This window comes from Tripterygium wilfordii, chromosome 5, assembly GCF_013401445.1.
Source record: "Tripterygium wilfordii isolate XIE 37 chromosome 5, ASM1340144v1, whole genome shotgun sequence".
Taxonomy (NCBI): Eukaryota; Viridiplantae; Streptophyta; class Magnoliopsida; order Celastrales; family Celastraceae; genus Tripterygium; species Tripterygium wilfordii.
Window position 1 is genome coordinate 3,526,920 of NC_052236.1, and position 23,981 is coordinate 3,550,900.

A 23,981-nucleotide genomic window follows, 5' to 3' on the forward strand; every position below is an offset into this window, starting at 1 on the left:
TTCAGCCAAAATACTCGATTGAGGAAGTACTTCAATTCTGACCGAAGTAGGCCCTTTGGCTGAACAAGCTGAAGCTAATCGAGCAAGGACATCTGCTTTTGAATTTTCCTCCCTTGGTATTCGATTGATCTCTACCTTGGGAATCTTGGCCAGTAATTTCTTGACTGCAGCTAAGTACTTGGCCATGTTTGGGCCTCTCGCCTCATAGTCTCCCTTCATTTGTTCGGTCACTAGCTGAGAGTCACTATTGATCAACAAATTTTTAACTTAAAGTTCAACGGCAAGTTTCAATCCAGCTAGGATCACCTCATATTCTGCTTCATTATTTGACGCTTTGAAGTGAAAATGAAGTGCATGTTCAATATATATGCCCCCCGGACCGAAGAGGAGTACTCCAGCTCCACTACCTTCCTGATTAGAAGAACCATCGACGAAAAGGTTCCATTTTGGGTAGTCCTCTTCGGTGAGGGTTACTAAGGTTGGTCGAAGACATTCAACAACAAAATCTGCTAAGGCTTGAGCCTTAATCGCCTGTCTTGGTTTGTATTGAATGTTGAACTCACTCAACTCAATGGACCACTTTATCAATCTTCCTGATGTATCCAGCTTCTGAAGTATGTTCTTCAGTGGTTGATCTGTAAGAACTACTACAGTATGGGCTTGGAAGTAGGGCCTTAATTTTCGAGCAGCAGTAACCAAGGCTAAAGCAAACTTTTCTGCTTTAGTATAACGAGTTTCTGCGTCAATCATGACCTTACTGACATAATATACCGGTTTCTGCATTTTATCTTCTTCCCGGATAAGAACTGCACTTACTGCATGATCTGTCGTAGCAAGGTACAAGAACAATACCTCTCCTTCTTTTGGACATGTTAGTAAGGAAGGGTGTCCGAGGTATTCTTTCAAATCCTCAAATGCCTTCTGACACTCTTCAGTCCATTGAAACTCCTTGGCCTTTTTTAAAGCTTGGAAGAAATGTCTACACCTGTCTCCTAACCTAGCAAGGAATCGCCCAAGTGCCGCTGCCCTTCCAGTTAATCTCTGAACCTCCTTCGGAGACTTTGGAGGCTCCATCTGAAGTATGGCTTCTACCTTCTCTGGGTTCGCTTCGATTCCTCTACTAGTGACAAGGAAGCCAAGGAATTTTCCGGAGCTTACTCCAAATGCGCATTTGTCTGGGTTCAATTTCATTTGAAATTTTGCCAAAGTGTTGAAGACTTTCTGAAGATCTGAAGGATGATCTTCAGCCCTTTTACTCTTCACGACCATGTCATCTACATATGCTTCTACTGTTTTCCCTATCTGATCAGCCAAGACATGATTTACCAACCTCTGATAAGTGGCACCAGCATTCTTAAGTCCGAAAGGCATAACTTTATAGCAATATGTCCCTTCTGGAGTTATGAATGAGGTACTCTACTCATCTTTTGGGTTCATCTTGATTTGGTGGTACCCTGAATAAGCATCCAAGAAGCTAAGGAGTTCCTGGCCTGAAGTTGCATCCACCAATTGATCAATCTTGGGAAGAGGATAACTGTCTTTAGGACAGGCCTTGTTTAGATCTGTGAAATCAACACACATACGCCATTTTCCATTCACCTTCTTCACCATGACCACATTGGCCAACCAATCTGGGTACTGCACTTCTCGGATGAACCCAGCTTCAAGTAATTTTCCTACTTCTTCCTTGATAGCGATTTGTCTCTCTGGGGTGAAATTACGTTTCTTCTACTTAACCAGCTTGGTTCCTGGTATGATACTCAAACTGTGGGAGATAACTTCTCTACTAATACCCGGCATCTCGTGCGCACTCCATGCAAATTTTCTAATGTTAAATAGGAGGAGCTTGGTTACCTCTTCAGCTAACTTTTTATTTAACTGAGTCCCTAAGAATAGTCTCTTTTCAGTTCCTTCTTCCGCGGTTATGGGAAGAAGCGCTTCAGCTGGAGTGGGCTTTAGTATCTTCTCTTCCTCCCTAACATCTAAGCTTCCCACTGATATGGAGGTCTTCTTCTTATCTTTCAAATCAGTATAGTACCTCATTCAAGCTAATCTCTGGTCCCTCTTCACTTCTCCTACCCCATTAGAAGCTGGGAACTTCATTCTGAGGTGATAAGTGGAGACCACTGCCCGAACCTTGTGCAACAATGGCCTGCCAATGATGGCGTTATAGGGAGATTGAACATCTACCACAAGAAGATCGATCATATGCATAATTGTTCTTGGGTATGTTCCTAGAGTAACTGGTAAGGATATGACTCCATTGGGTATTATGGATTCCCCAGCGAATCCATATAGAGGAACCAAAAAAATCTTCAATTTATCTTCTGAGATCTTCATTTCTCTGAAGGCATGATAAAGTAAAATATCTGCCGCACTACCATTATCTACCAGGACCTTTTTCACTGTGAAGTTGGCGATGACTGCTTCTACTACTAGGGCATCATCATGTGGATCCTGGATATCTTCAGCATCTTTTTCTGAAAAAGTAATTTTTTCTTCATCCCTTCTTGGCTTCTTTCTTTCCTTACTTACTTCATTAATTCGAGCATAAGCCCTTCTTGCTGAAGAGCTTTCTCCTCCTGTAGCTAAACCTCCTACAATTACTCCAATTGTTCTAGCAGTCTCCCTTTGGTGACGAGGAGACCTATCCCTTCTTCTTTGTCTTCTTCGGTCGTCATCCTTATCGTCACCCTTGGTTCTTCTCCTCTTTTCTTCTCTATCTGAAGTGAACTGCTTTAGGTAGCCTCTCCTAATGAGACCTTCAATCTCATCCTTGAGATGCCTACATTCTTCAGTGTCATGGCCATGATCCTTATGGAACAGACAGTACTTATCCGAAGTACGCTTTTCGGTCGGGGCCCTCATTTTCTTAGGCCACTTCAATATATCCATATGGCTTACTTCAAGGAGGATATTATGCAATGAACTATTAAGAGGAGTGTAGGAACTATACAGTGGGATTGGACCCTGGTTTCCTTCTACTCTTCCTTGCTTCTTGCTTGGAGGGAGTAAGTCTTTCTCAGTCTTTCCCAAGGCGCTCGAGACTTTTTTGGCAGGGGCCGAGGAAGAAGAGAACTGGGAAATTTTCATCATGTCCTCAGACTGCATGAATTTATCCCCCCTAGCGTAGAGTTCTCCCATGCTCTTCTGGCGCTTCTTCGTCAATGAACGTACATATGCTTCATCCGTTACTGTTCTTACTAGGGCCGAAATAGCTACCTCTACTTGGACATATGGGATCTCCAAGCATGCTCTGTTGAACCTAGCAAGAAATGATCGAAGTGATTCTCCTGGCTCATGGTCTAGATTCATCAGGTCTAAACTTGTCTTTGATGTCCTTCGTGCGGCGAAGAAGTGAAGGGCAAGTTTCTCGGACAAGTCCCCAAAACTGGTTATACTATGTCTTGGTAATTGATTGAACCATGTTCTTGCTGGCCCGAAAAGGGTTGATGGGAAGATCTTACACATTATGAGGGCATTTGCCCCCTGACACTCCATCATTGATTTGAAACCCTGGATATGGTCACAGGGGTCAGTCAACCCTTCATACTTCTCCAGTTTTGGAACAATAAGGTGACGTGGCATTTCAGCTTCAAGTATCTCCGAAGCTAAGGGTGTTAACGTACTGTCCCACACTCCCTCCATTAGGGACACTCCTTGTAGTGCTGCAATCTTTTTGTTCATCTCATCTAGGTGTCGGCCGACATCTTCATTGTAGGTTGTTCCCCTTCTAGTACTTTCTCCAACAGTACCCTCGGGTTCACTCTCCTGGTTGTTTCTTTAGATTTACCGGAGTGCGAACTTCTTATTTCCTCATTATCCCGAATTTCTTGGTTTTGTGGGGGAACTTCTTGTTAACCTCCAGGCTGATTCGCTTGTGACTGCTGGTTCATGATTAGTTCGGTCAACATTTACACCTGATGAGAGAGTTGTTGGAACTGTTCCTGAGTGCAAGGTACTTGGGACGGTCCGGCTTCCCAGTTATGCCGGTTGGTTCGGTCAGTAGCATCCCCCTGGTGTTCTACCTCCTCCTGACGGGGGTGATCACCTTGTTCCCTATCGGGATCATTAGGGTCAGTAACTCGACGGCTTGTTTCTGAAGTAGTAGCGACGTTCCTTCTCGATCTGACCATTGTGAGTTTCTTTGGGAAAGTGTACTTTCTTCCCACAGACGGCGCCAAACTGATGACGTCTGAAACAGGTCTACCCTATTAGATGGATCAGCCAAGTCAGACTGAGCAGGAATAACTGATCTCTCCTTCTTTGGTACGTAGTCTCTTCCTTCTTCCTTGCACAAGAAGCGAACGTAAGCTTCGGTGGGGCCCCGAGGATATACTAGGGGGGACCTCTCCGATGCTCAAGTCAGTATAGTACTAAACTTGGGAGGATGGCTCGTTGCTTCGAGCGCTGCCTCTTGCTCAATAAGTATTTTAGAGTGCGGGAGTTAGATGATCTACCTGAGGGCAGAGGTTCCCCTTTTATATGAGTTTGAAGTGTTTGAGTTGTAGTAGGAGTCAGGCTCTCTCTCATTGGTTTTCCAGAGGGTTTCTAGATTGGTAAATTCCATATGTATTCCTCTCCAAAGGGGAGTAAGACTCTTCTGTAGCTGAACCTTGTTTACCGAAGTAGCATCTTCTGTTGTGCACTGAGATGGGCACTTCGGTTGAACCGAAGTGCCTTATTCCTTGTTGCATCAAGGTGCATACTTCGGTTAATAACCGAAGTACACCCTTCGGCTCTCCTTCATCCAGGGCCTTGCTGGCAGTCTTTCCGCCACGTGGCCTTCTCCTATTATGAGGGTTATTTTAGGAATATCATTCTCAAAACTGAATTACACAGTAATCTAGAAAACTAATATAACCACCTAATCGACTTAAGTCTGTTAAGAGTTAACAGACTAATTAACGGAACTAACCAACAATAAAATGGATATTAAAAGACAATTGTGCCCTTCATAATCGGGCTCATATCAGATACAACTTTAAAGGTTTTCTCATCAAGTTCTTCAGAGTGTGTTTTGGATTGAGGGATTGGGGGTGGGAAGAGAAGGAAAAGCGAAGGAAGAGAATGGAAGGGAGAATACATTTCTCTCTCATATTTGGATAGATAAAAACAGAAAGGAAATAAGGGTTGTTTAATTTACTAATCTATCCTTACTTTTTATGTTTAAGTATTATGTACAATGGTAAAATAGGTTTTTACTTATAAACAACTTAATTAGTGATCCATTTAGGGGCGGATCTAGAAAATTATTTAAGGGTGGGCTTAGTTAATGGTGGTGTTCGGAATTTATAGGACTATTTGTTGGAATGTTGTGACGGGTTCGACCAATGTGGGCTTGAGCCGACAATTGACATCGATGCAATATACAATATAAATGGATAAGAGAAAGAATCCTAACTAGATAAGAGGTATGGATTAAGGTAGTCCTTTTCTATAAAAACTTGTAAAGACTATTCCAATTCTTATAGATATTGGAAACTCAGTTCTAAATAAACTGGAACTCTTCTAATAGTTCTTGTAGGACTCTCAATCTCTCCACTATGAATAGGGGGTGTAGAGATATAGAGAGATACACTGAAAAATTGATTATTCTTTGTCTTTTCTCTTCTCTTACGAATATTCTAATCTTGGTGTTACTCTTGTGAATTATTGAGGTATTTGTGCTATAGATATTTCGGATCCAGTCTAGTACCGTATCCGAGACCTGAACGATATTATTATACAAGAAGATCAATTCCGCCGACGGATCTCTTGTTATTCGGCTTTCTCTATTTTTTCAAACACTATTTATTGACACGCCAACAAAAAATAATAAAAAGATCAACAAATTAATATGAGGATCTTGCGATCTAATTTCCAAGTCCAAAAAATCAAATCTCTTAAACTCCAACTATATATGTACAAAAGAACTACTAAATAAATTTTTTTAAAAAAATTATTAGGATTTTATTAAAAATAAATGGTCTTATTTTGAAATTTGAAACATTTAGTAGTCCCTAATATATGGATTTTTTTCATTAATATATAGATTTTTCATTAATATATGGATTTTTTGTCAAAAGTTGAGGATGGGCTCAAGGCATGCATTGCATTTTTCATTGGATTCACTCCCTTCAAATAACTCCATTTTGGAAGGAATAATTTTGACAAAAAATTAATGAAATTTTCCTCCTAAATCCTCTTAAATCTCTCCTCTTAATTTTGAGAAATTTTATTTCCACACCATTAAAATACTAAGTTTACAGCATTTTTATTTTTTTTATTTTACATAAATATCTTTGTTTTGGAATGACATATTAATCCTTAACTAAAAATAAAAATAAATTTATATTTACATATTGAATCAAAAAAATATTAAGTTTACACCAGAGTTTTGAATTAGGTTTTTTTTTTCGTTGTTGGTTGTGCAGAAGGAGTTTGAAGAACTATTACTGGTTTGAGTGAGCTATGACGGCAGAGAGGGCCGCTGCTAACAATAGAGATTGCCGGGTTGGTGAATGTGCCATCGTGAAGGTTGGAGAGACCCTTGTAAAGATGGTTGTTGTGGGATCTCACGGTCCGAGTTCTGATACTCCTGAATTTGATCTTCATCAGAATGAAAATAATGTTTCTGCTTCCGAGCAGAACAAAACTAGTATCGATGGTGTCCTATCCACTCCTGCTGTTCGGCACTTTGCAAAGAAGGAAGGGTATTGAAAGAAGACATTGCACTTAGTATAATTTAGAAAGTTCCTCAATTTGGAGATGACAGAAACGTGTACCCTGTTTCAATCATTAGCAGAGTTTTGGATGGAGCAACTGTTGCAAAATTTTGCTACGAGTGGAAGCAGTTAATTGAAAAACCAGAGCTGCTTGTGTTGCACTTGAGATGATCTAAGAAATGAATGAATGAGAAAAATAAGAGAGATGGCTAGACTTGTCTCAAGGAACTTCTATTATAATTTCAACACAAGATGTTGGAGATGAACTTCTATTATAGTATATGTTTTTTTTTTTTTAACCAAATTAGCAGGTTGAATTATTCTTATCAGTAATCATGCGTTGAGCCTTATCAAAAAAAAAAAATTACAGGCAGTGTTAGTTTCTTCAATAGGTGTTAGAAACTTAGAATTATCAATCTTAACTATGTCGATTTATTCTTAAACTTGAAAGCCCTGGGGAGGGACAATTGTGGGTTTTAGTTAAAATGTGTGTAAACTTAACATCATAATATCTAATTTTTACAAGTTAAGGATATTTTGGTATATTCATTAAATTTGATGTGTAAACTTATAAAATTTCAGTGTAAACTTAGTGTTTTAGGGCTTGCCCGTTTTGTGAGGTGTTGGGTTGGGAGGGGTTGGAAGGTGTTGGGTTGGGAGGTGTTGGGATTTTTATATATAACCGTATAGAGAGGTTTTGTCCCAACAATCCCGAACGCCTGAAACGGTCAAGGGTTGGGAGTTCCGAACACCTCCCAACCCAACATCCCTGAACACCTCAAACGTGCAAGCCCTTAGTGGTGTGCAAATAAAATCTCTCCTTAATTTTTTTATAAAGTATCCAAACAAGAGAATTGGAAGGAAAACTCTCTTTCCGCTCTCTTCCCTTCCTATAAATCCCTCAATCCAATTTAGAAATAAATTGTTTTACGAATAGCGGAGCGCGTAGCCTCAGCCCAACCAGCTGTGTTCAAATGGAAATTCGAATGAGACTGCTGAGCGAGATTGGTCAAATTGGGGAAAACCAAAGTGTTCGAGGAAATTCTTGTTGCGAATCTACTGTCCTTGGAGGCGTTAGTGGAGAATGACTTGTTGATGGACCTTTGTGGAGAAGGGGAGGCGGTGATGAGGAGGTTGCAGGAGGCTTTGGGCATTGCTAAGGAGGACAACAAGGAGAAAGAGGCGAGATAATGTCACAAAAGAAGAATGTAAATGGTGCCTTGAAAAGTCATCAAGAGTTGGCTAGAAATATGGAGGCCAAAGAGCAGTTTGCAAAATATCGTGAGCTTTAGAGTTTAGGGTTTATGATTTAAGTGGAGGGCTATTTTGAGGACATCATTGTCGAGGATGAAGGTGTTTGAGACGAATGAAGGTATCGTGCCTTTGGGGCTTAAGTCTCACACATAATTATTTCAAGATAGATCTAAACCCTAAATAGATCATGCCTCCCACTCGAACCCATTAGGTGGGAGAGTGAAAGCCTAGGTGACCAACTAATCTATTTGTATTCATATATTTTGAGAAAGAGTTGCTGAGTAACCTAGACTCCTCAAATTATGTCGTCCTCTCGGCTAATTATTTCCATGTCATTGTCATGCCCGTGGAAATTAGTAGCACATTTTCCATTTCACTGAATTCTCAACTTATTACCAAAGCATGATAACATATCTGTCATGAAAAATCTCCATAATAATCAAAATTTTCTATAGCTTGACAAGTATCATTCATCATGAAGATCATCATTGGCCTATATAGCTCAAAATATTCAAAATCAATCGTACATAAGAATCCCGATATGGGGAGCATCTCGTTTGATCACAATATATATATATATTGTAACTCAAAGCAAACAATTTTCTTGACATCTGTTCATCTGCATGATGCTTTACAACAATCTACACAAAATGATAATACTTTCAAGAATCTCAAGGTTTGTACTGATCCATGACAGATACAAAGAGGAGAGAAAGGCAACTAGGATAATATGTACTTGTCCATTTTCTTGGGTTTGTGAGCTACTTGTTTTTCCTGCCTCCTTTTCCCTTATTCTTTTTCTTTTTGTTCGCCTTCTTCTTATCGGTTTTCTGCTTATCACCTGGGTTTTCAGTCTCATCAACAACAGCCTTTTGAGCCGTCCCTGTACTCTTTCCAGAAACGCTAGGTTCTTCAGCCTTGCTGTTACCTTCCTCGTCACCCTGGCCACCAGAAGCGTCGTGCGCTTCCAATGCCCCATCACATGTTTTTCCATCTTGCTGCAATAGACCATCACCTGGTTTTCTAGTGTCACCGGACTCCAAAGCCTTCATTATACTATCATCAGAATTGCTAGGTACCTCAGCCTTGAAGTTACCTTTCATTATACTATCATCAGAATTGCTAGGTACCTCAGCCTTGAAGTTACCTTTCTCGTCACAATTCAGTGCCTGTAGCAGCTTCAGAAATGGCTCAACCTTTTGCTTCATAGACAGCAACCTATTGTAGGTTTCCCTGATCGTCGAAATGTTGTCCCCAATTTCCATCTCACTGAAAGAATATTGGATATGTCAAGAATAAACCCAGTTTCGGTTTTATAATTGTGTATACCAACTAATTTATGAATTGGAAACCCAAGCAAGAAACTTCTTATGTTTTATCCATGCAAATTAATGTGTTTACAAGATCTCAAAATTGAAATTAGGAAATAAACTGCAAGAGCATGCAAGGCAAAAGTGAACATTTAACTAACATCAAATACGCAGCAAGAAGTAGTCTTAGTTCGTCAAGACAGCAGTCAATTCCAGCCAATAACTGCTTATCTTTGTTATAAACAGTGCTTTGCAAGCATACGCTCCTCATAGCAGCGAAAAGGTCCGTAAGTTCCTCCACATTTACCTGAAAAACAGTCCACAATATTATATGATCATGCGCTATGAACTGTTGTAGCAATATGAAACAATTTGACAAATTACCTTGATTACCGCAAATGATTCTGCACTTGGTCCAGATTTTTCAGTATCCGCTCTAAAAGCTTCCAACATCTTCCATGCTCGGTCAAAGTTCATTTGGAGCTTAAGCTCGTTATGATCCTGAGCTTCTGCAACAGAAGAAACAATCTCTGAAGATGGAAGCGTAGAATGCTTTCCTTGATCACAACTTTCTGCACAGAGTCCTCCTCTGCTTGAATTAGGGTGTTCATTATCAACCGCTCCAGTATGACTTTCGGAGATTTTTATTTTCTTCGGGAACAAGATTCTTATTACATCCTCCCTGCATGGATTGGCCCTCAGGTCCACAAAAATGGCATCACGGCAGACAAACTTTGAACAATCCTTCCCAGTACTCACAATTACAAGGGGATTTCCAATCTTTTGTAGGGCTTCAGCAAGCACATTTACATCAACATTCTTCCGTTTCCTTCTTGGCCAGAGGACATCGAAAAACTCTCGAGGCAGTTGTTCAGTAATATAATTCCTACCTGGCAAGTCAACAATCAAATTCAAAAGATGCCCAAAGTTTACATGAAGCAAACACAACATAACCACCAATCTCAACACAAGGGCTCGATATCCCTTCGCATCTATATTAGACTTTCTGATCCAGGCAATTGTATCATTCTTGTTTTGAAGAAGTTGCATAATAACATCTACCGCAAACTTAAAGATTCTTTCTCGAGGAATTTTCACATCACGCTCTACAATAAAATATTGCTTGGTATTGTCTCGTTGCCACATAAACCATTCAACAAAAGAAGACTTTGTAGAGAAGAAATAACCCTGGTAGTAGCTCAACATAAGCAGAAGGCTCTCAAGGAGATACATGAAACAAGGTGGTGAAATATAGTCATCTTCGCTTCTCCAATTGGCCCCATAGGTCTCCATCAAAGCTCCACAGAATCTAAACAGGAGAGAAATATTGCTCTGGACTTCATTATTTGTGCCAGGCAAGGAACCATGGGGTACATCTGATATTACATTCCCAAAAAGAGTGTCCATGAATGCCTTCCATTGTGAATCTCCATCAAATCTTCTTGATACTTTCTCACGTACATCACTATTTAGCGTAACAGATCCAAGACTGACCACTGCAACTCTTCCAATTTGCCCATAGGTTAGCTTGATCCCCGAGGCAATGTTCTCAAGAACAATTTCACTAAGAAGACTCCTAGAAGCCTCAGTTGCTCTCAAGGAAAACATATTTTCATTCAAAGACTCTTGCCAGTCTAAAGGAAATATGTAGCCAAAGAAGTTATCAGTTGACAGCGTCAGAAATTTTTGCAGCACCTTCTTGTCATGGTACCTGCGATTCAGAACCTCGGATTCCAAAAGAAATTTGGCAACCTCATAAATATGAGCAAGACATCTGCTTCGATGGAAAATAAGCATGGCATTCTTGACTGACAAATCATGGAGTGCACCAAGATGTTCCAAAACCTTAATCCCAGTAGAAAGTAGCTCCGAACACCAATAATTCCGAGCAGTCGAGACCAAATGACGGACATCAATAAAAGTCAACTTCCCACTTCTCTGAAGAATCCTATCATCCAATTCTCTCACCCAAAAGGCATCAGGGTTTAGTAAAAGATACTTGGTATGGAGATTTTCAATTTGCTTTCTGACACCCAGGTAACTCAAACAGAATTCTCCATAGTTTCTATATTTAGTCTCTTGCATTTCAATACATCCAAGAAAATTGAAAATGCAGATAATTCTATCCTTCCAGTGATTCCAAAAGTAAACCAGTGTCTCCACTGAAATGGAATTTTCAGAGATTCTGTCTTCTGCATGCTTGACAAGATCCAACACGAATTCATTGTCCCACGAATATTTCGAGGAATTGGAATGAAGATGAGCATCCAGAATCTTACGAGCACATAGTATTTCACCAGTCACATTATTTTGGATCCTAGAAGCAATCAAATGCTGATTTAACAAATGTAAATTACTTTCACATGCAAATATGTCAGCCTCTGTACAAACAAACTCATAAATATGGCTTGGCTCATTCTTAGCAATTGATTTGGCTTTTGCTAACAAGTCCCTCTTCTGAGAAACATCCTTCAGGGGCCAGCCTTTGCTGCCAGACGACCAAAGTGAGTTTGCAAGAACATAGCTAAGAATAAGTGTTGATGCTTTCTTAAAACACCCAGCCTTTCCTTGAAGATCGGCCTCAAGAAGAATATTACCTGTAAATTTTGCAATATTTGCAGCCTCCAAAAAGTTGCCAGATTCTTCTTCCAAAGACAAAAGCTCATCAAGGCAACCTAACGACCTCAAAAAGTCACGTATCAAATCCATGGAAAGAAAAGCTTTGACAAATTTCATCATGGATTTGTTATCTTTGAGCTGATGATAGAGACGAGCAGAATGCTCTAAAAACTCTTGTTCCATATTTTCAATTTCTTTAGTCCTTAGTTTGAGACTATAAACTGCAGCTGCATTTTGTTTCCAGTAATGGATGTATTGCAAACCCCTGTCAAACAGTTTTCCTTTGGTGCAGGCAGATAGACATTCTGCAAGAAAATTGCCTCTAGCATATACATCAGCTGCAAGCTCATAGCAGCCAGCTAGAGAAAAACATTCTGCAGCTCTTTCCAGCTCAGATTCCCCACATTTTTCCAGATAAATTTTCCCTGGAGCAATAAAAGAAAGGAAATTCAAACATAAAAACTTACAAGCACTAAAATGTTTCTTGCAATCTCAAATAAAAAAAAAAAGAGATATGTGTGTGTGCGTGTATGTACCAAATTCTTGCTACTAAGAGTGCATAATTACATGTATCAAATCCCTCCTCAAAAGAGAAGAAAAAACCCAAAAAACAAAACAACAGGTGTTCAAATTTGTAAAGTTGTAATTTATACTAGTAATTTAAGCTATAAGGCATGGAATTTTGGTGCCCGACATCAGATGAAAGTTCAAATTTATAGCATTAGAGCAAAAACAAAAATTTAATGGCATATATTCCTTTAAACAAATCATCAGATAGATTTTAACTTGTCATGTTATTCATTAAATGGTTAGAAAAACTACAACTTTATTCTTTGCACAATATAACAAAAGAAAGGGCAGCTTAAAAAATTTTCATCATAGAAAATAAATGCATACCGGCTCTTTCATACTCCCCCAACTCAGAAAAGCATTTGGCAGCAGAATCTGCTCGACCTATGTCTTCAAATATTTCGGCAGCTTCCCTGAGCATCTTATTTGCCTCTAGAGGATTTGAACCACGCATACGGTCAGCGTTGGCTTTGAGGCTGGCAGCTTTAGACCTCCTTTCCCAAATGGTGTCTCCAGCTTTTTCAAAGCACATTGTCGCCATCTCATAGTTATGCTCAAAAAATAACTGCAAAGAAAACAACACACGTATCAAGTAAATGATATGCTACACTTCGAAACCTTGAATCATTTTCTTCTGTGTTTTCAGTCAATAAAAAAAAGAATGACTTGCCAGAATAGGGTATTACAACTAGCATAATGATTATGAAGATGACAATTAATGTTATGGTATTTAAATGAAAAAAAATTCAACCTTGATTCCTGTTGACTTCCACTCCTCTGGGCTGCTTCCAGCTTGCATTGCCTGTGCAAGTGAATCATCTAGCTGTCTAACTTGAATGAGACACTTTTTCTTCCAATAGTCAAACATAGGTTTGGAGTGATCCTCTACATTCTCACAAATCCATAACCGCTGTCTTGTACGAGTGATGGCTACGTATAACTGCTTCAGTTCTGAGCACAGGACATTGTGTTTAGCCTCAGTGAAGCTAGGGAAGGAATGAGATGAAGTTGAGTCAAGTAAATTTTGCTCTCTCATATACCCGTATATTACTCTCCATTGATTTTTCAGAGGTGAGCATCCAAAAAAGTTGTACAACAATACATCCTACAAAAGGAGAGCACAAAGTATTAATGTAAAGAACTATAGAACTTTCAGCAAAAGTAAAGCAAACTTGTCTGTTAGGAAATGATAAATTTAGGCAACATAATGTACGTATGCATTTTTCTTTCTCTTATGAATATGCAGTGGAAGCCCCACCCAAAAATTACCAGACCACAAGTTAGACTACTGCTTGGATATGCACATTTGTTCCTGTGCAACACGAACACTCAAGACTTTAGATAAGAGCTCAAGAAATGTTGTCTACTTGAAACTCCCTAACTGGTTGAGAGATTACCCATGCCAAGCACTAATATTATGTATACCAGATGAGTTCTACAAGAAGGATCCCATCATCCAATCAATACATTAAAGAAAAAGTTTTGAATGTTAAATACATTGATATGAAGAAAAACTGTGTAGTTAGACTTTCTTCTCACCTGAAACTCAAGGCCCTTGCACTCCAATATAGTCAGTACTAGTGCTTGCTTGCCAACGAGGCTATATATTTCCTTCCTAGAAACATCATCCCTTACCAGTATTACCTGCTCTGCTCCAAAGCCAGCCATATGTCCAATGTTTCCACTACTTCCAAAAATACTGATGATCGCATTTTCATTGTTCTCAGATTCAAGCAAAACTGGAGGCTCCCCATATATAAGACTAGTCTCAGGGTTCAAAACATCAACAGAATTAGGAAAGAAATGATAAAGAAGTTCCATGATGCTTTGAGATAACTTTAAAACACCAGCATGAGTACGGAAGTTATGGCTCAGATTGAAAATGTCTGAGAGTTGTCCCTTTTCTTTTCTTCCATCCTTTATGCTGCTTCTTGATTCCAGCAAAAATTTATTGTAGAATAAGGATCGTATTTCTTGGAACCTGAAGTCAATGCCCCTTGCAATTGTCTGTGCGGTATCACCCGAAAATATAAAACCCTCTTCAACATTTCTACAAATATATTTGAATAGAGCAATTTGACTCATGGTAAGATCCTGCACCTCATCAATATACACAAAATCAACTTTATCACCCTTGTACCTTTCTTCCTGGAGTCTAAGATGAAGATCAATAACCAGATCAGCCAGGTCAAATTCACCATTTTCTGTCTTCATTTTTTCATAATTTAGGAAGATATCATAGACTTTCTCACTCTTCTGCGTGCTTAACCTGGATACACGGCGTTCCGAAAACTGAATATAATCCTCTCGACTGAGTTTACCATCACTTGCCTCCATGGCTCGTGGGCCACCTTTTATGTAAGATATGATTTCCGTGAAAACTCTGGAAGAATCAAGTTTCTTTGTTAGCTGTGTATTGAAATGGGGCCAGTACAATGAGCTGAACTTGTCATAAGTAACTTCGTTATTCCTTATGAAGGTCTCTAAGATAACTGATTTTAAACTTCGAATTTCACCACCATAAAGTTTCCTCGCTTCATGAAATCTCTCAAAGTATGATTCACCCAGCGTTCCATCAAGCATCATCAAGAACTTATGAAATGTTATAACAAGGGGGTAAGCCTTGGATGGAACGTCAACAAAGGAATCTGGGATATCCTTGAATTGCACTGTATCATCAATATCTTCCACATCAATAGAACTGCTTTCTGTTGAAGAATTTTCACCATACAGAGACCTGCACACATAGCAAATCTTAACATTAATTTAATTTTTTCTAAGACAGATGTGAGTGACCAATCAATCAGAGACATCATATCATCCAACAAATGCAAGTCATAAAATAGGGAAGGCAGCTAATGCACTTCTGATGAGGAATAATTGTAATAAAATAAAAAATAAAAAAAAACAACGATGCGTAGAAATCTAAAACAAAATTCTGAGAACAGTTTATAACACAACATATGAAAATTATTTCAAGAAGCTTCTAAAATAAGTGATTTTCTGGAACAAATTTGTCGACACTGAACTTATCAAGTGGTCAATATGATGATTCCATCCAAAACACATTTAAATAACATGACCAAGATTAAGTTGGCTGAAAACTCATTTTCTCCCACATGTAATTTTCACTTATGATGGTTACATTCAAGTGTATAAGCTACCTAAGTAAAGCCTAGCGGTAAAGTAAACACTTGGCCTACAGGTAAGGTTACTTCACCAATCGCCACAACCTTGAGGTCACATGCAGTAACAATTGTTACTTCAATCAAACGAGAAGCATGAACATGTCAAATGTAATGGAATTTTAACGGAATTTTAACTTAGCTTGTAGAGAGTTCTTATCAACTCAGACATTTTTGCATGATCACTGAACAAGGTAAAATTTGTGGCACCAAAGTCGAGTTCTATTTACTGGTAAGATATTTATGGAGCTTTGATTTTCTGTAACATTAAGAAAAAAAATTCAAAACATAAACAACTCTTAAAAATAACAAAAGGAAAAATAGAACGAAACAACTATATCATTTAACAGAATTGAGAAATACACCTTTTCAAGTTAGATATATGTTGCTTGACTGCATGACAGAGTTTAGGACTGACAGTCACAAAAAGTTGCCGCAAGGTTTCCCTTTTAGTCTCTTCAACATCCTCACCAACCCCACTTTTCTGTTTACCATGCAGAAGCGAATCGTTTTGGACACCATGTAATCTTTCCATCAACATGAGGTGCAGCCTTTCTCTTTCAAATAACTTCATGGTCAAAACAGTTGTTTTACCTGTACCTGAACGACCTAGTACAAAGGTGCTTCTAGGAAAAAGAATTATCTGTAATTCTTCATCAGTCACTTCAAATGGGAGGTCTAATTCTTTACCATCACGGTTCGAGAGCAAATAGTTAACTACGCTGGATGACAAGGAATAGAACTTCATCAGCAATAGACTCTCACTGACCTTTGAATTTTCAACATAACTTCTAGCTTCAGAAGCAGCACCAGTTAAATCCTCCTCAGTATCATTGTCAGTAAGATTCTTGAACCGAACAATATTAGAGGATGTTAACCACGTCTTCGGAATTTCCAAATCCCTGAGCAGGAAAAAAAAAATCAAAAGCAGTTTTTGCGATTACTTGGGACAAAAGCAAATAAGAAAAAGGAGCAAAAGAGATTTTTCACTTGTCCTACACTAGTCAGCAGCTAAAGTCCAATAATAAGTAATGGTTACCCAAATCCAACAATAAAACATACCCCTCAAGACTTTTCTCTTTGCAGCGATTGATAAAATCATCAGTATATTTTGCAAAGATATCATGAAGCCGTTTTTCAAGTTTTGGAATGTCCTCTAGAGGCAATACATCCCAGACCCTTAGTACTTGGAGAAACCTCGATTCCTTTATTATGTCAATTGAGCAAACAACATAGAGACCTTCAACCTTGAACTGCTTTAAAGTCTGTGAAGAGCCTCCACATAGAGAGTCTACCTTTCTCTTCTTGGGTCGCCACCCACTAGCAAGTTTCAATAGAAGGCTCAAAACTGACTTCTTTGTCCGGATTGAAGCCAGTCTTTTAAATGATTTGAAGAAGATATCACTGAATAGAACCTGATAAAACAAGGGGCAGAATGGAAAAAAATGTAAAACCCAGTTAGCCCAATCCATAAACACTAGTTAAAATTAAAAATCCCTCAAGTATAAATAAATAGTTGGGAGTAAATGTAGAAAACTGTTAGCTATACACCTTCCACCTCGCATTTTTGAAAAGTGTGTTGTCCCCATTAAGCAAGTCATCTAACTGATCGAACTCTTTCTTAACCTCTAATATGGCTTTTGCCAAATCCTTGTCGTCATCGGCATTATAGAAACATCGACGGTTCTTAGCATCACGAACTAAAGCTTCCCAAACAGATTCGCTACTAAGAAGAATTCTTTCATTCCCCAATATCCAGAGACAATGTCTGGAAGGCATAAAACATGTACTAGTTAATTGTTATTCATTATTTTGATAACCAGTCTCCGAATATAAATTCCATATGTATACATAAGATGACACAAAATGGTACCTGGCCCTTGTAAGAGCAACATTAGTTCTCTGTTGATTGGATATGAACTCAAACGACCCACCACTATTAGACCTTACTGTGGATAGTATTATAATATCTTCCTCCCCACCCTGAAAACCATCAATTGACTTCACCTTTACTGCAAAGCCATCACTGTTTTCATACTTATGCCCAAGCTTCTCCTGAATTGCAACTACTTGAGCAGAATAAGGTGAAATAACACCAACACTGAGATTCTGTTTTGACCGAATCCATGCTGCATACAAGAAAGATTATCAATAATATTAACATGATTGAAAAAGAGAAGTACTAATCCTCCACAAAACAATATTTTTTGCAGAAATGATTTAACAGCTTTTATAAAGGCATTAAGTAATTATATCATGCAAATGGTAAAGATTTGAAAGAAGGAAGGAAAAGAAAAGATGAAAATGACTATTACAATAAATTAAATAGCTTCAGCTTTCATTTTCTTCTGGTCCTTTCCTTTCTTCCGTAACAGGGGGAAAAAAAGAGTGTATTATGGAAACTAAACCATAAACGTTAAACCCTAAGTGAAACTAAAACTTAAGAAAACATGTTACCAGTAGGTAAAACCACGTTAAAAGTCGAGCAATCCATAGTAGGGAGAAAAGAGAAAAAAAAATAGAATTTGTTCGAGAGCCTCTTAAATGTCAAAAACTAATAATCATAAACTCAAATTTTGGAAGTAAAGTTATAAGGGCAAGAGTACGACCATAAGTTAGAAGAAACTTCTTTCTTCTTATTTGTAGGTTACTTTTCAATTTTCTAGCTGTTGTATTTTTCTTCTTTGTAGGTCAGTTTCCATGTAGTTTGTTAGGTCTCTCTGCATAATCCTTGGGATATATATCTCAATAAATCCCTATCCTTGTATGTGTACTTCATTTGGCTAATATAATGAATATCTGTTCAAAAATATTATTTTTTCTTGTTTTTCTTTTTTGGAATGCGAAGAGGACTATACCAAAGGGCACTAAGGAATGCACAACAAAATAGCATATTGAGCATTTATGTAACATATAAAAAACGTGGGCCAACGATACGTACCACTGTGCAAGTTCTGCAGTAGTTTCAACACAAGAGCTACCTCAATCATGTTCTTGCGACTACGTCCCATATCATCAAATTCTTCTCTTCCAAAGAGTACGTTGATGAATGAATAGGGACCAAACATTTTCCCAGGAAGATACTGCCTTTCATAGTTTTTCATTTTGACATTTGGGGCATCTAAGATCTGATTGTGATAAAAATTTGCATTTGGGAAGAAACTTATCGATGGATGCATTCTGTACTGCATATTGAGCAGGTTTTTGGAGTGACCCAATGAACTCAACCTCTCGAATAAACTTCTCCCCAAACCAGCTTCATCAGAAGCCTAAAATTAAACAAACCACAGATGTAGATAAGAAAATCAAAAAATAAAAATATTCAAGCATACACACAACAGGACCGAAATGTAACAATAAAACAATAATTAAAACGACCAAATAGCATAAATTTACCTTGCTCTCAACCATTGCAGGCAATTGACACACATCACCAATAAGAACAGCATGCCTTATACCAGGCAGTTGTAATGGTATTGTCGACTCACACTCCTTCAACTGTGCGGCCTCGTCGACAACTAAAATGCTTAGTGGTTTCATTGGAATCGAATGCAGCTTATATGAACTAGAAGCAGTGCAAAAAATTAGAGAGGCTGTCTGAAAACAGAAGTCCTTTATCGCTCCATAGTTCATAACACTTGGAAGTTTTAGTTGAGAGAGGGAATTCCAGAGAATTCTCAAAACTGATAGGCATTCACTTCTTCTCTCATGCAACATGTATCTTATACCCTCAAGTGACCCAGGAAAATCTTCACCTACTACATCAGAAAAAAGCTCCTCTAATTCATCAGAAGACACATTCACATCTTCCAACAAGGCTCCAAAAGAGTTGAGGGAACTAATAAGGTATACCATTTTCTCAAAATTGTGTTCCAGAATGTAACTTTTTGGTATGTGAGTACAAAAGTTGGAAACACAGTTTCTTAATGGTGACACAGTAGCGCGAAATCTTTCCCTGACAAACTTAATAAATGATTTGGGAAAATTCATATCCTTTGTGCTCAGGCATTCAATCCCCTTGGTTTCATTCTCATCATTTTTTTCTTTTATTTTAATCAATTCATTTTCCACAAAAATGTGGTATTGAGAAACACAATTCTCGAGAAAATCTATCATAGAGGAAAAACAATGCCTCCAACCAGTCAAGGGCCCGAAGCACCCAGCAAGCTGTCGGACACGATAGTCCAAATAAATCTCTTCAAGTTCTGCACCGACTTTGAGCCGTTCCTTGTTCCCAAACAAGAGAATGTCTCCCAATGAACAAAAGGAATCATTTGTTTCACATTCTGCTTGAAATGAATCTTTCAGCATCCTTAGCACCTTGGACGCCACTTGTGTAATTGCAACATTTGTTGGCGCACAGGTAAGGATCCTGCACTCCATTCTGAAGAGTGTAAAGAGCATCACACTAACGGTTTTGGTCTTCCCTGTCCCTGGTGGACCCCATATAAGCTTGACTACAGACTTGTGATTACAATGCATCAGACGAAGACAAGCCACAACTGCCTGTGTTTGGGATTCATTCAAAGTAGACGATCTGATCACAGCACAATTTTCATCCCAGAGATATTCACTCTCTACAGAGCAGAGGTCACAAGCTTTCTCTATCTGTTGATTTAACACAAATATTTTAAAAAGGAAAAAAAGAAAGAAATGAAAACACTAGTTGAAACTTAAATTCATTGATGTCTCGTTTAAGAATAAACTTAAGGAAATTGATGGCGCACGATAAATTGGAAAATTGAAAGCATATTGATCACCTTAAATAGATATAGATGCAGGAGACAAAATGAGAGACAATAAGAACCTAACACTTGACAATGGGGATCCAACTTCTTACAGATGTAAAGAATGCATTCCTCTTGCTTTAAAATATCTCAAAACACTGCTTTAAAATAACAATTATAAAGAATGTCTCAAAACTTATTTATTTGCAAGTCGTTCTAAAATGATATATGAATTTTGTCACTTCCTTCTAACCTGCCAAAGGAAAATTTCAATGCTCTCCACAAAGAGGATCAGGGAGAAAAAAATTAAAATCAGAGGTGAGTATCATGATTGTGCATTTGGATCAAGTCTTCCATGCATAAGAAATGGGACACAGAAATATATGTAATCCTAGTTCATGGTAAAAAAAAATTGAAATTAAGACTTCTCTGGATACTTTACCACAGAATCAGCGCATAAAATTTCCTGGATGACCTTCGTATTTCCATACTTGTGTAATGATCTCCATATTCTTTTGCTGGGAGTTACATTTATCAGGAAAACCACAAAAAGTGATTTCCGCAAGCCATCACCAACGTCAGGATCCACTGAAGCCTTGACTTTGAAAGAGGTAGAGCTACTGTCATCCTCATTCTCATCATCTACAATTGAAGTGACTGTTGCAAACGTCCATGTCCTTCCCATCCTTTGCAAATCAGAGACAGTTTCAGGCTTGCTATCCGCCAAAACCAAAATATCTCCAGGCAACGTTTTGTAGGATTCCTTGCTGCGACAGCTATATCTGCTCCTCCAGTAGTCAATCTTAATATCGTATAGCTTTTCTCCATATGGCTTGGATTCATCAAAAGCAATCACTTCACCGTATGGTGCCCTCGAAATAACTTCCATACTTGAGCACAACTGTGCCCGTGTTTCTTCTAGGAAAGGGAATATATAAGAATTGAAGTACCGAACAACTGATTCAAATGTGTCTGGAATCTTTTCCACCTAACAAGAATGTAATAATGGCCCAATCACATACTGTCTATCAAAGAAATTCCTCAAACACTGCTATGAAATTCAAGAAAAGAACAGAACAGAAACAACATTTCGTATATATCATTCAGTACAAAATTCATAGCAGACAACCAGAGTCAACAGCTAAATAAGTGGATGTACAAGAGGCGAGAACATGATCAATGTAGAAGCACAAATAAGGACGTATGAGTTATAAACGAACATGCACAATGCAGCCTTCATGCATGCAATGTATCGGGAGAACTTTCAGTGTGGAAACATAGAGTTACTTTTATTCACATCAAATCGTCATGAATAGTAAGAAGTATCTAAGTTATATGATTGATGAGGAAAAAGACTCAAAGTTTAGTACAACTTACAAGACTTTAATTAAATTATTAAGTTTTAACCATCACAATTTTACCAGCTTAAAAAGAAGAAAAAGTGCCTTTCAATCTATCATAAAAGAGTTATTCTGCAGAACTATGCCTCAATGCTGCCTCCATCAAACATCAAACAATGCCAATGTGTCCTTAAAAAATTCATCAGAGAAATATAGGAAGCAATAGCAGGCATTTAAAAAGAAGGCTGGCTTCAGAATTTCTATGAAATTGCCTAGCATCTCAAAGTCGACATCAGGACCACAAATTAAAGGCAGAAACATAAGCTGACAATGTAAGACAATTAAGTAAGTGCTTTGTTCACAGTACTACTCCATATAAACTATAGAGATAGCCAGTTACATTAGTTTGAACAACACAATAAATTTAAAAAATTAGAAAAAGAAATTAAAGGGGGATTTTGGTTGTGCCATTCATCATAAAAAGGACTGGAGTGGTCATAATCAGTTTTACCAAGGGAAAAACAAGAAGAGAAAAATAAAATAAAAATAGGGCAGCCAATAAAACTAATTTCAAACCAACAGTCAATAGGAATAAATTCACACATAAACACCAAATAAAGGGAAACTGCTGACCACCAATGTTGAAGAATGGGATAACTAGTAGTTCATCTTCATTCAGCACTAGCTTGGCTAAATCAACATCTATCAAATAATATATAATCTATTGGAGCTCAAATAACGTATGATAGATATAATATAGAAATAACTTCAAATATATCTCAGTGGGTACTCTACTGAGTCAGGGTGGTTGGAGAGTAAACTCCCCACACCCATCCAGTTCCAGGTGGGATTACATAAAATTCTCATATCCATCAGAGAGGTCTAAATTCCCTCTCCAATGGGAGGGGGATAAAATTGTCATTTCAATACATTTTATGTGCACTTAGATGCATGAATACATATATAATACCATTTAAAATTTACAAACATAGCGCAGGGCAAGCCGGTTGCGATGGTAACACTAAGACTGCTTTCATTAACCCCCTTCAATCATACATAGACACGGAATAGAGCATTGACTAATGGAACAAGATATTATTGAATGTACCAACTGTTAATGTGTTCATGTAACTGGGAAATGATGCAATTACAGTATTCTAACGAACATGGCATAAACAATGATGATAACAGAGTTTGAAGAAAACCTTGTCTCTGTAAAGATTTTCATTAAAAATTTGCTCCAGAGACCAAGAAAACACAACATCAGTGAAGCCACAGTCATGACGGGTTGTTCTGTTCTCTCTTGATCCTTTCCCTTCCATCATTTACTCCACAAAAGCTACAATCTTTTCAAGTTCCTCTATTTCTCTGGACCAAAATATCAAAAACCCATGTTTCAGTTTTAACCCCAAAAACCCACAAACACAAGTAGAGAAATGGAGTTAAAAGAGAGAAAGCAGTCACCTTTCTTGGCTACAAAGAAAGGAAACGTAAGAAAAGCAACAGAGTAAGGAATCCTAGTACATGGATGATTAAAAGAAAGAGAGAAGCATCTTCACATTCCTTCATAAAAGCTTTTATCGGAAGAGCAAATGAACTAAGTCCGTTTTTCTTCTTTTGTCTTTTGGCGAGAAAAATGAACTACTTCCTTCGTAAGGCAAAAACAGTCCCCTTGAAAAGAGAGAAAAAGAGAGTTTGCTTTGCTCCACCTTCCTCTTCTTCCGTACAACTCTTGACCTTATAAACCTCGTCTTCTTTGGTGATTCGAAGAAAACAAACACACATTTTCTTCTTTCATACGATTTATCTATCTAATAATGATTGTCCTTTCTATACTGTTTTCTATCTTTATAATGTTAGTCACAAAGACTTGCAACAAAGGAAAAGTGATTATCACAATGCATGATAAAGATTGTGTCTTGACTTGCATAGACTATAAAATAAAAGACTCACATAAACTAAAGAAAAGAGTTTCAATTATTGAAAGTCATATGTGGCTGTGTAACTAATTAATCTACTTTTTTTATCTTGTGAACTTGCTTTAATTAGTAGTTGATGATTGATTATGCCAACAAAAATTAAGATATGAACTTGGTATTGTTAATTAAACAAACAAGTTGTTAAATATAGTTAAGAGAAACTCCCCCAATTAATTATCCTTCAATTATTTTCCGTACCCAAAATCCCATATCTATCAATCAAAAAATCCTATAATTATTTTTAGTTAATTTTCCTTCAATTAACCCAACATCTTCCTCACATGAATAGG

General features: G+C 37.9%; 2 protein-coding genes across 3 annotated transcripts; both read right to left on the reverse strand.

Annotated features, from left to right (window-relative positions):
• Positions 1-2,043: 2,043 nt before the first annotated feature.
• LOC119998550 lies at positions 2,044-4,136 on the reverse strand. The gene is made up of 4 exons (XM_038845899.1): positions 3,921-4,136; positions 3,080-3,516; positions 2,536-2,929; positions 2,044-2,457 (listed from the first exon to the last, which is right to left on the reverse strand). The coding sequence occupies exons 1-4, from the start codon at positions 4,134-4,136 to the stop codon at positions 2,044-2,046; spliced, it is 1,461 nt and encodes a 486-aa protein (XP_038701827.1).
• Positions 4,137-8,517: 4,381 nt separating this feature from the next.
• On the reverse strand, positions 8,518-23,427 carry LOC119998175. 2 transcript variants are annotated; one of them, XM_038845423.1, is made up of 16 exons: positions 23,177-23,427; positions 22,918-23,080; positions 20,815-21,360; positions 19,042-20,253; positions 18,587-18,914; positions 17,519-17,774; positions 17,197-17,413; positions 16,708-17,060; positions 16,011-16,547; positions 14,000-15,197; positions 13,212-13,565; positions 12,788-13,025; positions 9,656-12,315; positions 9,433-9,578; positions 9,109-9,230; positions 8,518-9,057 (listed from the first exon to the last, which is right to left on the reverse strand). In XM_038845423.1, exons 2-16 carry the CDS (start codon positions 23,035-23,037, stop codon positions 8,723-8,725), a joined length of 8,622 nt encoding a protein of 2,873 aa, XP_038701351.1. In that variant the 5' UTR covers positions 23,038-23,080; positions 23,177-23,427; the 3' UTR covers positions 8,518-8,722. The 2 variants fall into 2 exon arrangements, with proteins under 2 accessions (XP_038701351.1, XP_038701350.1); XM_038845422.1 differs by having other exon boundaries at positions 8,518-9,230.
• Positions 23,428-23,981: the final 554 nt, after the last annotated feature.

Coding starts and splice junctions, on each gene's coding strand:
- LOC119998175 (XM_038845422.1), bottom strand. CDS start 23,037: ATGATGGAAGGGAAAGGATCAAGAGAGAACAGAACAACCCGTCATGAC. Junction 21,361..22,917: donor AAAATCTTTACAGAGACAAG/GTTTTCTTCAAA, acceptor CATTCTTGTTAG/GTGGAAAAGATTCCAGACAC. Junction 9,231..9,432: donor CTTCTTGCTGCGTATTTGAT/GTTAGTTAAATG, acceptor ATATTCTTTCAG/TGAGATGGAAATTGGGGACA.
- LOC119998550 (XM_038845899.1), bottom strand. CDS start 4,136: ATGGTCAGATCGAGAAGGAACGTCGCTACTACTTCAGAAACAAGCCGT. Junction 2,930..3,079: donor GACATGATGAAAATTTCCCA/GTTCTCTTCTTC, acceptor TCCTCTTAATAG/TTCATTGCATAATATCCTCC. Junction 2,458..2,535: donor CTTATGCTCGAATTAATGAA/GTAAGTAAGGAA, acceptor GAAGATATCCAG/GATCCACATGATGATGCCCT.